The sequence below is a fragment of the Paramisgurnus dabryanus genome, chromosome 2 (genome assembly GCF_030506205.2).
Source record: "Paramisgurnus dabryanus chromosome 2, PD_genome_1.1, whole genome shotgun sequence".
Lineage (NCBI taxonomy): Eukaryota > Metazoa > Chordata > Actinopteri > Cypriniformes > Cobitidae > Paramisgurnus > Paramisgurnus dabryanus.
The window spans coordinates 47,409,346-47,420,525 of record NC_133338.1 but is presented as its reverse complement, the minus strand read 5'-3'; the positions used below and the strand labels follow the sequence as shown (position 1 = coordinate 47,420,525).

Below are 11,180 nucleotides of genomic sequence, written 5' to 3'. Positions count from 1 at the left end.
ATCGTAACGATAGAAGAACCATTTTTAGTGCCATATAGCACCGGTGAAGAACCAGTGAAGCACCAGTGAAGCACCAGTGAAGCACCAGTGTAAAACCATATAGGGGCCATATAGCACCACATATGGTTCTACATAGCACTATATGGTTCTACACAGGTGCTTCACTGGTGCTTCACTGGTGCTTCACTGGTTCTTCACCGGTGCTATATGGCACTAAAAATGGTTCTTCTATCGTTACGATCCAAAGCAACTGTTTTGGTGCTATATAGCACCGTTTGTTTTTTAGAGTGTACCACAAACATTTTATGTTTTAAAACTTTCTTTATTAAATAGTTTAAATAAATGTGTTTACGTCACCATATACATGTACAGGTCTACTGTATGTACAGTACATCTCAACATTGATATATTTTTGCAAGCCAATTTTGGGGCACATTCGATCTGTATAAAAAAATAATTTGTATAATTTGTTAAAGTATTTGTTACAAAAAATACGGAGCCCCTAAGGCGACATGGAGCAAATATTAAATAAAGTTTCATGTGCTCACGCGAAACCCTCATGTGCAGATTTTTTTTTTTAAAGTTAAGTTAAGATACTAAACATAAAAAAATCATGCACATGAATGTTTCGCGTGAGCGCATGAAAGTTTCACGTGAGCACATGAAACTAAACTTTAGATTTTTTTACTCCAATGTCACCTTAGGGGCTGGGTAAAAACATGCTAACTTTTGGGGAATTTTTTTGGGGGAAATTCTCTTCTGGAATCAGTAAACTATTTACTTTGTTTTTACAATACATTAAAGAAATATCATAAATCTGACTGATTCAACTATTCAAAAGTGACAGTACACATACAGAGAAAGTGCAACCTTTATTCCACTGACAATGCAGCTCACAAAAACAATGATAGGCCTGATGCTCAGAGGTCATCGGACTCTGGGACAAATGTGCAAGACATGGATGATACGGGCTCCAGGTGCACACTGGGAAGTATCAGGGGCTCGCTCTCATTAGCCCAGCCTGAGGCTGTTCGGTTGAAGGTAGGCCGTTTGATCACGGGGTCAGCTACAGGTTTTTTGGTTAAGGGACTGGGAAGACCCAGATCCACTTCAGGAGATTTTACGGGGACTCTGGGTGCCATGCCAAAGCCACCGAATGGAATAGCCACCCTTGAATTGAAAGATTGACAGTTCATGTTAAGTGTTCAGCACTAAGAAAATGAAGAGATCAAATGTTTTTGATAAAAAATTATTTTGTGGCTTAGTAAATTTAACTAAATAAAATGCGTAAATTCTATTAAAAAATTTAATCCAGATTTTAGTAAAAATAACACAAAAACGTGAGTAATTCTAAATGAACACGCTATTTAGTAAATTCAACTAAATTTTATCATGTAAAATTTGTAAGAAGGAAATAAAAGTAATAATTTTTGGTTGAAACTACTTAAATTATTTTAGCAAATATGTGGACTAAAAATAATATGCTGGATTTACTTAAAATTATAGAGCATAATTTTTGCATCCACTTTTTGCTTAAATTGCTTTAAATTTCATGTAAAAAAACTTACTTAAAAAAATGCAATTGCTTAAATGGCTTAAAATTCCATGTAAAACTTACTTAAAAAAGTGGAAGCAAAAATAATGCACTATATTTTAATTATTTTTAGTAAATCCAGCATATTATTTTTTTAGTGTGTAGCTCAAATGGTGATCTTGCATTAGTAGCAAGAACAAGGGTTAGATTCCCAGAGAACACAAATACCGACTGAAAGCAATATACTGTAAGTCACTTTGGAAAAAGGCCAAATACATAAATATAAATTTAAAAAGATTGCAAAAAAGGTCAATTTACAGTAATTGGTTTATCTAATGCTTCACTTAAATAATGTACATGTTGAAGTACATGAAAATATATAAACAACATGTATATAACTAAAACAAAACATGTATACTGTAGTTAGTGACATGCCTTGGAAGTTTAAAGCAGTCATACAAACCTGTTGAAGCTCTTAAATTGAGGTATCTCATGTTTGGGTTCGGGTTCAGGCATGTTGGTGATCAGTGTATCAGCCAGAGAGGGGGTTTTAATAAGGGCCTGTTCCCAGGGGGACTGATAGATTCTGGGCATAGCTGTGCGGTTGAACTTCTCTGTTGGAACATCCTTCAAGGGACCAACATAACCTTGTGGGGAAATAAAGGAAAGCCTATGAATCCATCATGGTCCACTGACTGCCATTTGGACTTTAGACTGATCAGATGCAGATTAAATAAGTGTTAGAACCAAATACAAGACAACAAAAAAGAACAGGTGTTCGATTAAAAGGTGAGCCAAGGAAATGGGTTTCAATCCAGGAAACACATAAACTGATAAAAATGCATATCTTGAATGCACTGCAAGTCGCTTAGAATAAAATTGTCTGCCAAATGCATAAAAGTAAATGTTACAACATGAGCAGATCAGAAAAAGCAAATCATAGTAAATTAACACAAAAATTGTGTGAATACAATTTAGCGGCATCTAAGGGTGAGATTGCGAATTGCAACCAACAGCTCACCCCTCAATTTCAAAACGCATATACCTGCCACAGGACAAACAAGACAACATAGGGACAAAACGCGCACTGTTGAACAGTTTGTCCTTTTAGAGCTACTGTAGAAACATAAGGGCGACTTCCATGTAAGGAAGTGTATCTAGATAAAACCGGCTCACATAATAAAAACAATACAGTTCATTGTGTAAGGCTTTTAAACACCACCGATAATATAGTTGTATATATTATATTGCATTTCTGGCTAGAAATCTTTCTTAAAGTTACACAATGCACCTTTAAAACAGAATGAAAAAGGTCAAGGAGACACATTGCCAATCCTGATGATCCTTAAAAGACAAGGATGTGCCTGGTCTAAATCTATGTCTATGCAGTCATACTAAATCTTGGGTCTTTAAAGGGTGGTATTTCCGGGGATCTTCCAAAAATTGTTTCAATATTTCAACAATCTGATATTGTTCCAATGTGCCATCATTGTTCCAATATTCCAGCATTGCAATATTGTTTCGGTATCCCAATAATATTCCAATATTCCTACATTGTTACAGCATTCCGATATTGTTCCAACATAGTTTCAAAAATATTTGTGTGTGGGGGCGGGTTAAATTTGGCATCAAACTTAAATGTATTAATAGGCTATAATAAAAATGAAAACTAAAATAAGAATGAAAAGCATTAATTGTAGTATGCTAAATGTAGTATTCCAAAAATTATTATTTTAATATCTTTGTGACAGACATAACCACACATAACAATGTATGTGTTATAAATATAATAATAATAATAATACAGTTTTAATTTGATCCATGTACTGGGGTCCCTGCTCCTCCTCTGTATCCATTAAAGGCGGAGTGCATGTTTTAAAAAAAAAAAAAACACTTTGGAAAAGAGAGTCAGTCCGCGTACAAAAACACACTTGTAGCCAATCAGCAGTAAGGGGCGTGTCTACTAACCGACATCCATGCCTGGGTTGTGTATGTGTGGGGGGGTCTATCAAAAGAAGGTCCAGATTCTATTGGGGTAGGAGCGTGTTTGTTTAGGTGATTTCAATTATCAACATTGGCTATCAGAGATCATGCACCCCACCTTTAAGGGGTCCTTGGCCTTGAAAAGTAGAGTAGAAATGCCTTTAGTAATTCTACACTGTCTGGATTTACATTAAATTCAACATTTACTGCTATGATTAAATGATGCTATGATTTTAGTTTTGGAGCTCTATACCACTACCAACATATCAGCATTTAACTTATATTAGTTTATTTTATCTGTCTATTTTAAACAATGATTTTTACAAAAACTTGACAAAGCATTGAAACATAGTGAAGAGCGGCAGGGGACCCTTCAAAATGACTCTCCCTCAAACGCTTCTCACTGTGAGGGCCGACAAGTCCAAAACAAGAGTTACGTAATGCGGGTGTTCTGTCACGTATCGCACTCATACTGTACAGTACACAGTCTCCTTCAAAGTTTTAAGCCTGAGGGTCAGACCCGCCTGATGGGCCAGAGAGAATCATTAACAGCAGGGGAAATGTTTTTACAGGGCAGCCCATTGAGATGTCTGAGATGGCTGAAAGAAACTGCACAGTGGCTGCAGATGTTAAGGAAGACCAATCAGCTTTTAAACTCTCAATGTCCTTTCATTAGAGACAATGTAAATTCACTGACTGCTGAGGCATCCCACAGTCTTTTTATGACGCACCTTATGTATAAGATGATAAAAGCTTTTTCTAATGCAAACTTTAGTATATCATGATGTTGCATGATTCATTTAAATGTTCTCCTCCCAAAAATGTTGCGTCTGAAAAAGAAACTCCTACAAATGCACATGCTGTAAGGTGTGCCGCAAATTTGTCTTTAGGAAATCGTGACAGTAATTTTTTTAACGGCAAAAGAGGATTTGTTTTGTGTTAAATTGTGTAACATCTCATCTTCATACCATATCTAGTCTATATACCTTCCAAATAAAGCCTCCCTCGAAGCCACTAAAATAGCATGGCATACTGTATATGTGTGCTCATATTCCAATCCAGACGCGTGGCTAAGCTCAAAGGCCAGATCAGGTCATGGGAGTTAGGAGGATAGGATATGTTTAAGATGCTATCATGGACAGTTGCTGTACTGTGCCACTATTTAAAAAGACACAGGAAATACTTAACAAGCTTCCTGTGGGGAAAACACAGTCATGGTATACAGAGAAACTAACAGATATGCAATAGGTGTAGTGTAAAACGGGAACACAATTAGAATGTATTTGTTAAATGCATTAGCTAAAAATACCTAACAATTAACAATACATTTTACATTTATGCATTTCACAGATGCTTTTATCCAAAGCAAATTACAGTGCATTACAGTACCTACATTGTTATCATCATGTGTGTTGGGTATTGATATGTTTTAGTTTGAAAATAATTTACATTGCTAAAGTGTTACACTCCACAGAGCTTAAAGGGATTTAAGATTACTTATACAGTTAAGAAACTTTGTTTTTGTTAAATATGAAGGAAGATATTTTAAAGAATGTTTGTATCCAGGCAGATCTGGGGCACCAATGACTTCCATAGCAGGAAAAAATAATACTGTCAGTGGTGCCCCAGATCTCTTTTGGTTTTTAACATTTTCAAAATATCTTCATTAATAATTATCTTTAACATGTTGGCTAACACAGATCTAATTCTGTTAGTATGTGTTACATGTCTTTGCATCTTAAGAAACTGAAGTGGACTAACCTGGGGCAATATTGGGAGCTGGGTTAGTTGTTTGCGGTGCCTGGTTGTTCCCAAGATCATTGGCATTATTTAAAATGTCTGTCATTTCGCCAGGTCCTGGATAAACGGCATTATTCTAGGAAAGCAATGCATGAAATGAAAAAGTGGATTTGTACATTAATAAATCATAGGCCCTGTTTACACCAAGTGTTAGGATTCTACACGGGTGATTTTATAGCACTTGGTCAGGTTAGACTGTTTGAATTTTACAACTTCAGTCTCTTATGACCACCAATTGGTGATCAGATTTCAAACGAGTCTCTGATTTCTTGACTACATACTATATCTTAGTGTTGTTTGTTTATAGAAATTGAATTGTGAAAAAATTTAATTCAATGTGATGTTTAAGAATTATTTTTTGAGTTCTGTTTTAAATAAATTAACTGTATATGCATGCTCCAAATTTACTCCTGTATTGTGTATCCACTTGTGATCTGATGCTAGAAAGGAATCTGAATCCAGGTGTAAACAGGGCTATAGTAATTACACACACACAGAACTTATGTGTATTTTTAAGTAAAAAAATTTTTATGAAGTAATAATTTACTTCAACTTACACTGTGTTGTAAGTTGGCTTCATTCTGAATGCTTTCAAACGTGAATTTCTCAGAGCGTTTCTGCCGCATCTTGAAGAGACGCGACCCCCTGTTTGAGGCTAAGGAAAGTTCCTCCAACATGATCTCCTTTGGTACACTAACTTTCTTCCCCAGATCCATCTCTGGTTCTGTGGAACACGGTACAACTGTCAATTGTTTGGTGTACATGTGAAAAAAGACCAATATTTAATTGCAAACTTTAACAGTGGCAGCTATACTTAAAAAAAAGAATGTACCATCCCAGCAAGCAAAAACCAAGACGTTGAAATGACGGCTAACTATAGACCCAATATAGACCGGCTATGAGTAACCCACTTCTACCCTAAATAGCCTTGAATTTGGTTACATGCCATTTTGGCCAAAATTACTTGAAGATGTATGATATTCCAACATGTAGGCAAAGTCAACAGGTGTTCAAGGTGTTTGCTTTCATTTGTTTTAAACTTATACATATCGTCTATTCTTGGGCTATGGTAGACGTCTATTAGATTTTCACTGACAGCCCAAATTTAGCCTGGTTTTAGCCCAAATTGCTTGCTGGGATGTTTACATTCATTTAAATTCTGAAGATTTTCCAGAAATAAACTGTGAAAACATGAAAAGAATGAGCTCTATCAAAATGAATTGTCATATCTATGCGTATTATGACCAGTGCAACAACAGTATTATGTCTTAGTTACCAAATATGTCTGATATTTTTGCTTTACTTTTTCTTAAAGGAAAACACAACAGTTTTTCAATATTTTACTATGTACTCAGCTTAGACAAATTAATACATACCTATCTTTTTTCAATGCATGCACTTAATCTTGATACAGCGCATTGTGAATGTGTAAGCATTTAGCCTAGCCCCATTCATTCCTTAGGATCCAAACAGGGATTAAAGGCACCAAACACTTCCATGTTTTCCCTATTTAAAGGTGCAGTGTGTAAATTTTAGCGGCATCTAGTGGTGAGGTTGCAAATTGCAACCAACAGCTCAGTTCACAGTTCACCCCTTGCTTTTGAAACGCATAGAGATGCTACGATAGCCGACACAGGACAACCATGTCATTGTTGGAGACAACTTAATAAAAAAGTTTGCCCGTTAGAGCAAGAAACATGTAGAAACATGACAGCACAAAATGGCGTCTTCCACGTAAGGGGACCCTCGGTGTATGTAGATAAAAACGTCTCATTCTAAGGTAATAAAAACATAACGGTTCTTTATGAAAGGTCTTTATACACCCCTGATAATATAGTTTTGTATAAGGTGCGACTGTTACATGAGTAAGTATGGTGGCACAAAATAAAACGTGGCAATTTATTAAGCAGATAAAAATGAGAACTATATTGGATGTATATACTCATGTATATCTTTAAATAGTAAAAACATGGAAGTGTTTGGTGGATTCTAAATTCATCCCTGTTTGGATCCTAAGCAATAAATGGGGCTACGCTAAATGCTAACACATTCATGACGCGCTGAACAAAGATTAAGTGCACGCATTGAATAAAGGTATGTATCAATTTGTCTAAGTTGAGGTAAGAACGTAGTAAAATATTGAAAAACACTGGTGTTTTCCTTTAAGAAATGGTGGCGGTAAGATAAAAGTCTGTAGTGTGGTGACTGGCAACTACTGGCTCAAGACAAAAACACCTAGCAACTAGCACTAATAGTTATTTCTAGGGCTGTTAAAAGATTAAAATCCTTGGTTTAGACTTATTATTCATGACTGGCTTTGTTTTGGTCTCTCCTCTGTGTCAGCAGTTCCGGTGCAGATCCGGTGCAAATCCGGCCCGGTCTGCTGTTTGAAAATCCCTGTTTCTACCGTTATTTTCTACAAACAAACCCTGTGTTAATGGAAACATTTCAAGCAAAACATTATGGGAAACAAAATCTGAAGCAAAAAACAGAAAAAGGTTTATGATGATTTTTGGTTCCCAGAAAGCTTTGCATGAGGCTGTTATTGTATAGTTTTATTCTGTAAAGATAAAGACTTGTTAATATTTAAAATAATTTTAAAATTTACGGTAAATTACCGGCAACCCAGCTGCAATTACATTGTCATTTCTACGGAATTTTTTTACAGTGTACTTTCTTTCTTTTTGTCACATTTATCATGTTTATTGTATTAGTTGATAATAAAAAGAGACCAAAACAACTGCTTGTCATATTTATTTACTGCTGTTTATTTATTATAAAAATGTGTATTATATTTTAAATAAAAGATTGCAATTTTTTATCCATTTATTTCCAAAAAAAAAAATAGAACATAACTGACAACAAGAATTAAAAAAATTGTGTATAAACTTAAATTTTTGGTGTTTACTGTCAGTATCCTTAAGCTGATTCCAGTAACGTGTTCGTCTCCCGTTGTATCATGGAAAATATCAGTGAGCGAGTGTACACCCTCAAAATCAGAGTGCATTGTGGGTAAAAAGTAGTGCATGAATGTAGGGAATAAAGTTGTTCGCTCAGGGATCGGACACTACTACAAAATGGCCGACACTCGATATAGTGCACTATACAGTGGATAGGGAGCGGTTTCGGACAGAGCGCAAGTTTGGGTAACCCTGCTACAAAGGATTCTTTGCAGTGATGCCACAGAATAAGCTTTTTATATTCCTCAAAAAAGATTTCTTTCTTTTGAATAAACTTTTGCTACTACAAAAATCTTCTTATGCAACTGAAAGGTTTTGTGGATTTTCAAGGTTGTTTATTTAACCACAAAGCCTGAGAAAGAACATTTCAGAGACCTTTTTTGAAGGGTGAATAGCAAGAGCAGTGAATATACTGCAGTGGTCAGCCATTCTCAGCGGACACACAAACTAAGTTTTATTGAAGGCCTTATGCCGGTCACCCAGAACGACAGGCGTATCAAAGGATGAAAATTTATCCTGCCGGTATATTATTACAGCTGCAAGAAACGACACCAACCAATAAGTTTTCTGCTGCTCGAAATAGAATTTCAAACAGGCAACTACAAAAGGATTAGTTGGTTTCGGTAGTAATAAGTTACTGTACACATTATAGTTTTAAAATGTATTATATATTTATAGTTACAATTATACATTTTAAGTATGTGAGGATTTATATCACTTTTGCAAAGTAAGACAATGCCCATCTGTAATAGTGCTTAACAATAAGTAAGATTAACTCATTATTTTCTCTTATTTTCTGTCCCCCATTATTAAAGGATAGTAATGAATCATGTCTTGTACCATTAGTGGCATGGATCTCTCTACAAATAGCAGCCGCCTGCTTTTTCCGCTCCTGCGTTGACATCAGAGAATACTGAGACATGCTCTCTGTGGAAAACATTAAAGTTAGGACATTGTGGTCCTTACAATGTTACACCTGTTCACATATGAAAAGGCACAGATTTAACAAAACAATTACACAAACACATTTACATACACAGAGTGACATTTATTACACCTGCTGAAAGGCTGACACAAGCACATGCCTTTAAATAACCTCCAGCTATTAAACGTGACGTCCACTGCTCGTGCTATTCTGCAGGGTCCTTTGAATCAATATGACTGATTTATACCCAACTGGACAAGACACCACAGCCAAAGGGTGTGATGTCACATTACAGCAGGAATGGGCAAAGTGGATGTTTGTGTTCACGTGACCCTGCTATGAAATCCAGACTAATGTCTTATCAAAGTTTGATCAAATGTTTGACAAGACCTTGCTTAGTCAATATTTAAGATGTCAAGGTTATATTTTCACAATTTTTTTACATTATGTAGGATAATCTTATGTAGAAAACAGAAAATCACAAAAAAATGATTTAGCTGGGTTTTCACAGACAGGATCAAATTACTGTACTGTTGTTTGACATGTTAACTAATGCCTAAAATGTCTAATGTTATGCTTCAATAATGTTATTGCTGTAAAAACATAATGAGCCGAAAACATATACAAAAAATAATCATTGTTATATGGTATTAAATCATATTTTGTAGATGTCCCTTTGTATTTGCATGATACTCAATGAATACAATAATGCTAATACATGTAAAAAAATATAGTTTACCATGATTAAATGTTCAAATCCACGGTACTTTAATGTAAGTAAATAGGATATCGTTTTTTTTTACTTTATATATATATATATATATATATATATATATATATATATATATATATATATATATATATATATATATATATATATATATATAATATAATATATGATATGCTTATATATATATTCATATAAAAAAATCTATATGCTAATGCACTTCTTTCTTTAAATACCCTAAATTTCAAGTGCCAAAACCACAAAATAGCGAATTAAATAACTATACAAATAAAGGTACAAAAACTATCAATGGGACAGTACCCTTAAAAAAAGTACACCTTTGTACCCAAAGAGTGCATATTAGTACTTCAAAGGTACATATTGGTATTTCAAAGAAACATATTGGTACATTAATGGTACATATTAGGACCTTTTAAAAGGCTACTCTCCCAGTGACAGCTGTTGTGTCTTTATTTTTGACAGTGTACGGTATACTAAACCAGTTTTATGTAAAACACGTTGACCAGCATGACCAACATTAGTGAAGGCTAATACAATTGAGCTATTGCACAGAATTAGTATCACTATTTATAAATCATATACTTTTACATTGAAACATTGTATGTTATGATATGTCATACAACTACACACGCAACCTGCACTTTTGCAGCAGGGTGTCCTTACCTGCAATGTGTCAGGTTGTGTCAGTATCCTCTCTAAGCGTCAGTCTGGATAATGCTACCTGTGCTGGTTCTCTCCCTAACCAGGACAGAGGGTCTCTGGGCAAGCGGGGTGGGTGTGGGGGTTCAGAAGAAATAGTGGTGTTAGAGGGAGGGCCAGCTGTTAGTCTTTCCGTTTTGACTAGCATACAGTTATAAATAGAGCTGAAATCACACAAACACATACGTTAACACTTTTAAGTGTAACAGAGAAAGTAGCTGTTCTGGATATGACTTCACTCTGTTTGTATTTTATACAGTTCATTCATTGGGGTGTCATACTTCAGCAAGGATTTTTTTGGGCAACAAGTGGCCCCTGCATTCTACAGAAGGTGCAATGAAGGTCTGGAGATCTGAATCCTAGAAATTTCTAAAAGTGGGTGTAGGGGGGTGGGGGAAAACCAACGTAATTTCTTAAATGGGGATCTGACCTAGACCCCTATAGGCTAGCATACATACATCACATATCATATTCCATACATCTATTGTGAAATACTTTACAGTATACTATGTATTTATACACTATTTTATG

At 35.3% G+C, this 11,180-nt stretch overlaps 1 protein-coding gene across 2 annotated transcripts; it reads right to left on the bottom strand.

Moving 5' to 3' along the window:
- Positions 1-857: 857 nt before the first annotated feature.
- On the bottom strand, positions 858-10,771 carry myoz2a (myozenin 2a). Of its 2 annotated transcripts, XM_065288903.1 has the most exons (6): positions 10,614-10,771; positions 9,118-9,204; positions 5,875-6,041; positions 5,279-5,393; positions 1,998-2,181; positions 858-1,170 (listed from the first exon to the last, which is right to left on the bottom strand). In XM_065288903.1, exons 2-6 carry the CDS (start codon positions 9,197-9,199, stop codon positions 921-923), a joined length of 798 nt encoding a protein of 265 aa, XP_065144975.1. In that variant the 5' UTR covers positions 9,200-9,204; positions 10,614-10,771; the 3' UTR covers positions 858-920. The 2 variants fall into 2 exon arrangements, with proteins under 2 accessions (XP_065144975.1, XP_065144976.1); XM_065288904.1 differs by lacking the exon at positions 9,118-9,204 and having other exon boundaries at positions 10,614-10,767.
- Between the last annotated feature and the right edge of the window lie 409 nt (positions 10,772-11,180).

Excerpts from the sequence above, each read along its gene's own strand:
- myoz2a (XM_065288903.1), bottom strand. The coding sequence starts at position 9,199 with ATGTCTCAGTATTCTCTGATGTCAACGCAGGAGCGGAAAAAGCAGGCG. Across the intron at positions 6,042-9,117 it reads AGAGATCCATGCCACTAATG|AACCAGAGATGGATCTGGGG; the intron begins GTACAAGACATG and ends CGTGTTCCACAG. Across the intron at positions 1,171-1,997 it reads CAATTTAAGAGCTTCAACAG|GGTGGCTATTCCATTCGGTG; the intron begins GTTTGTATGACT and ends TTTCAATTCAAG.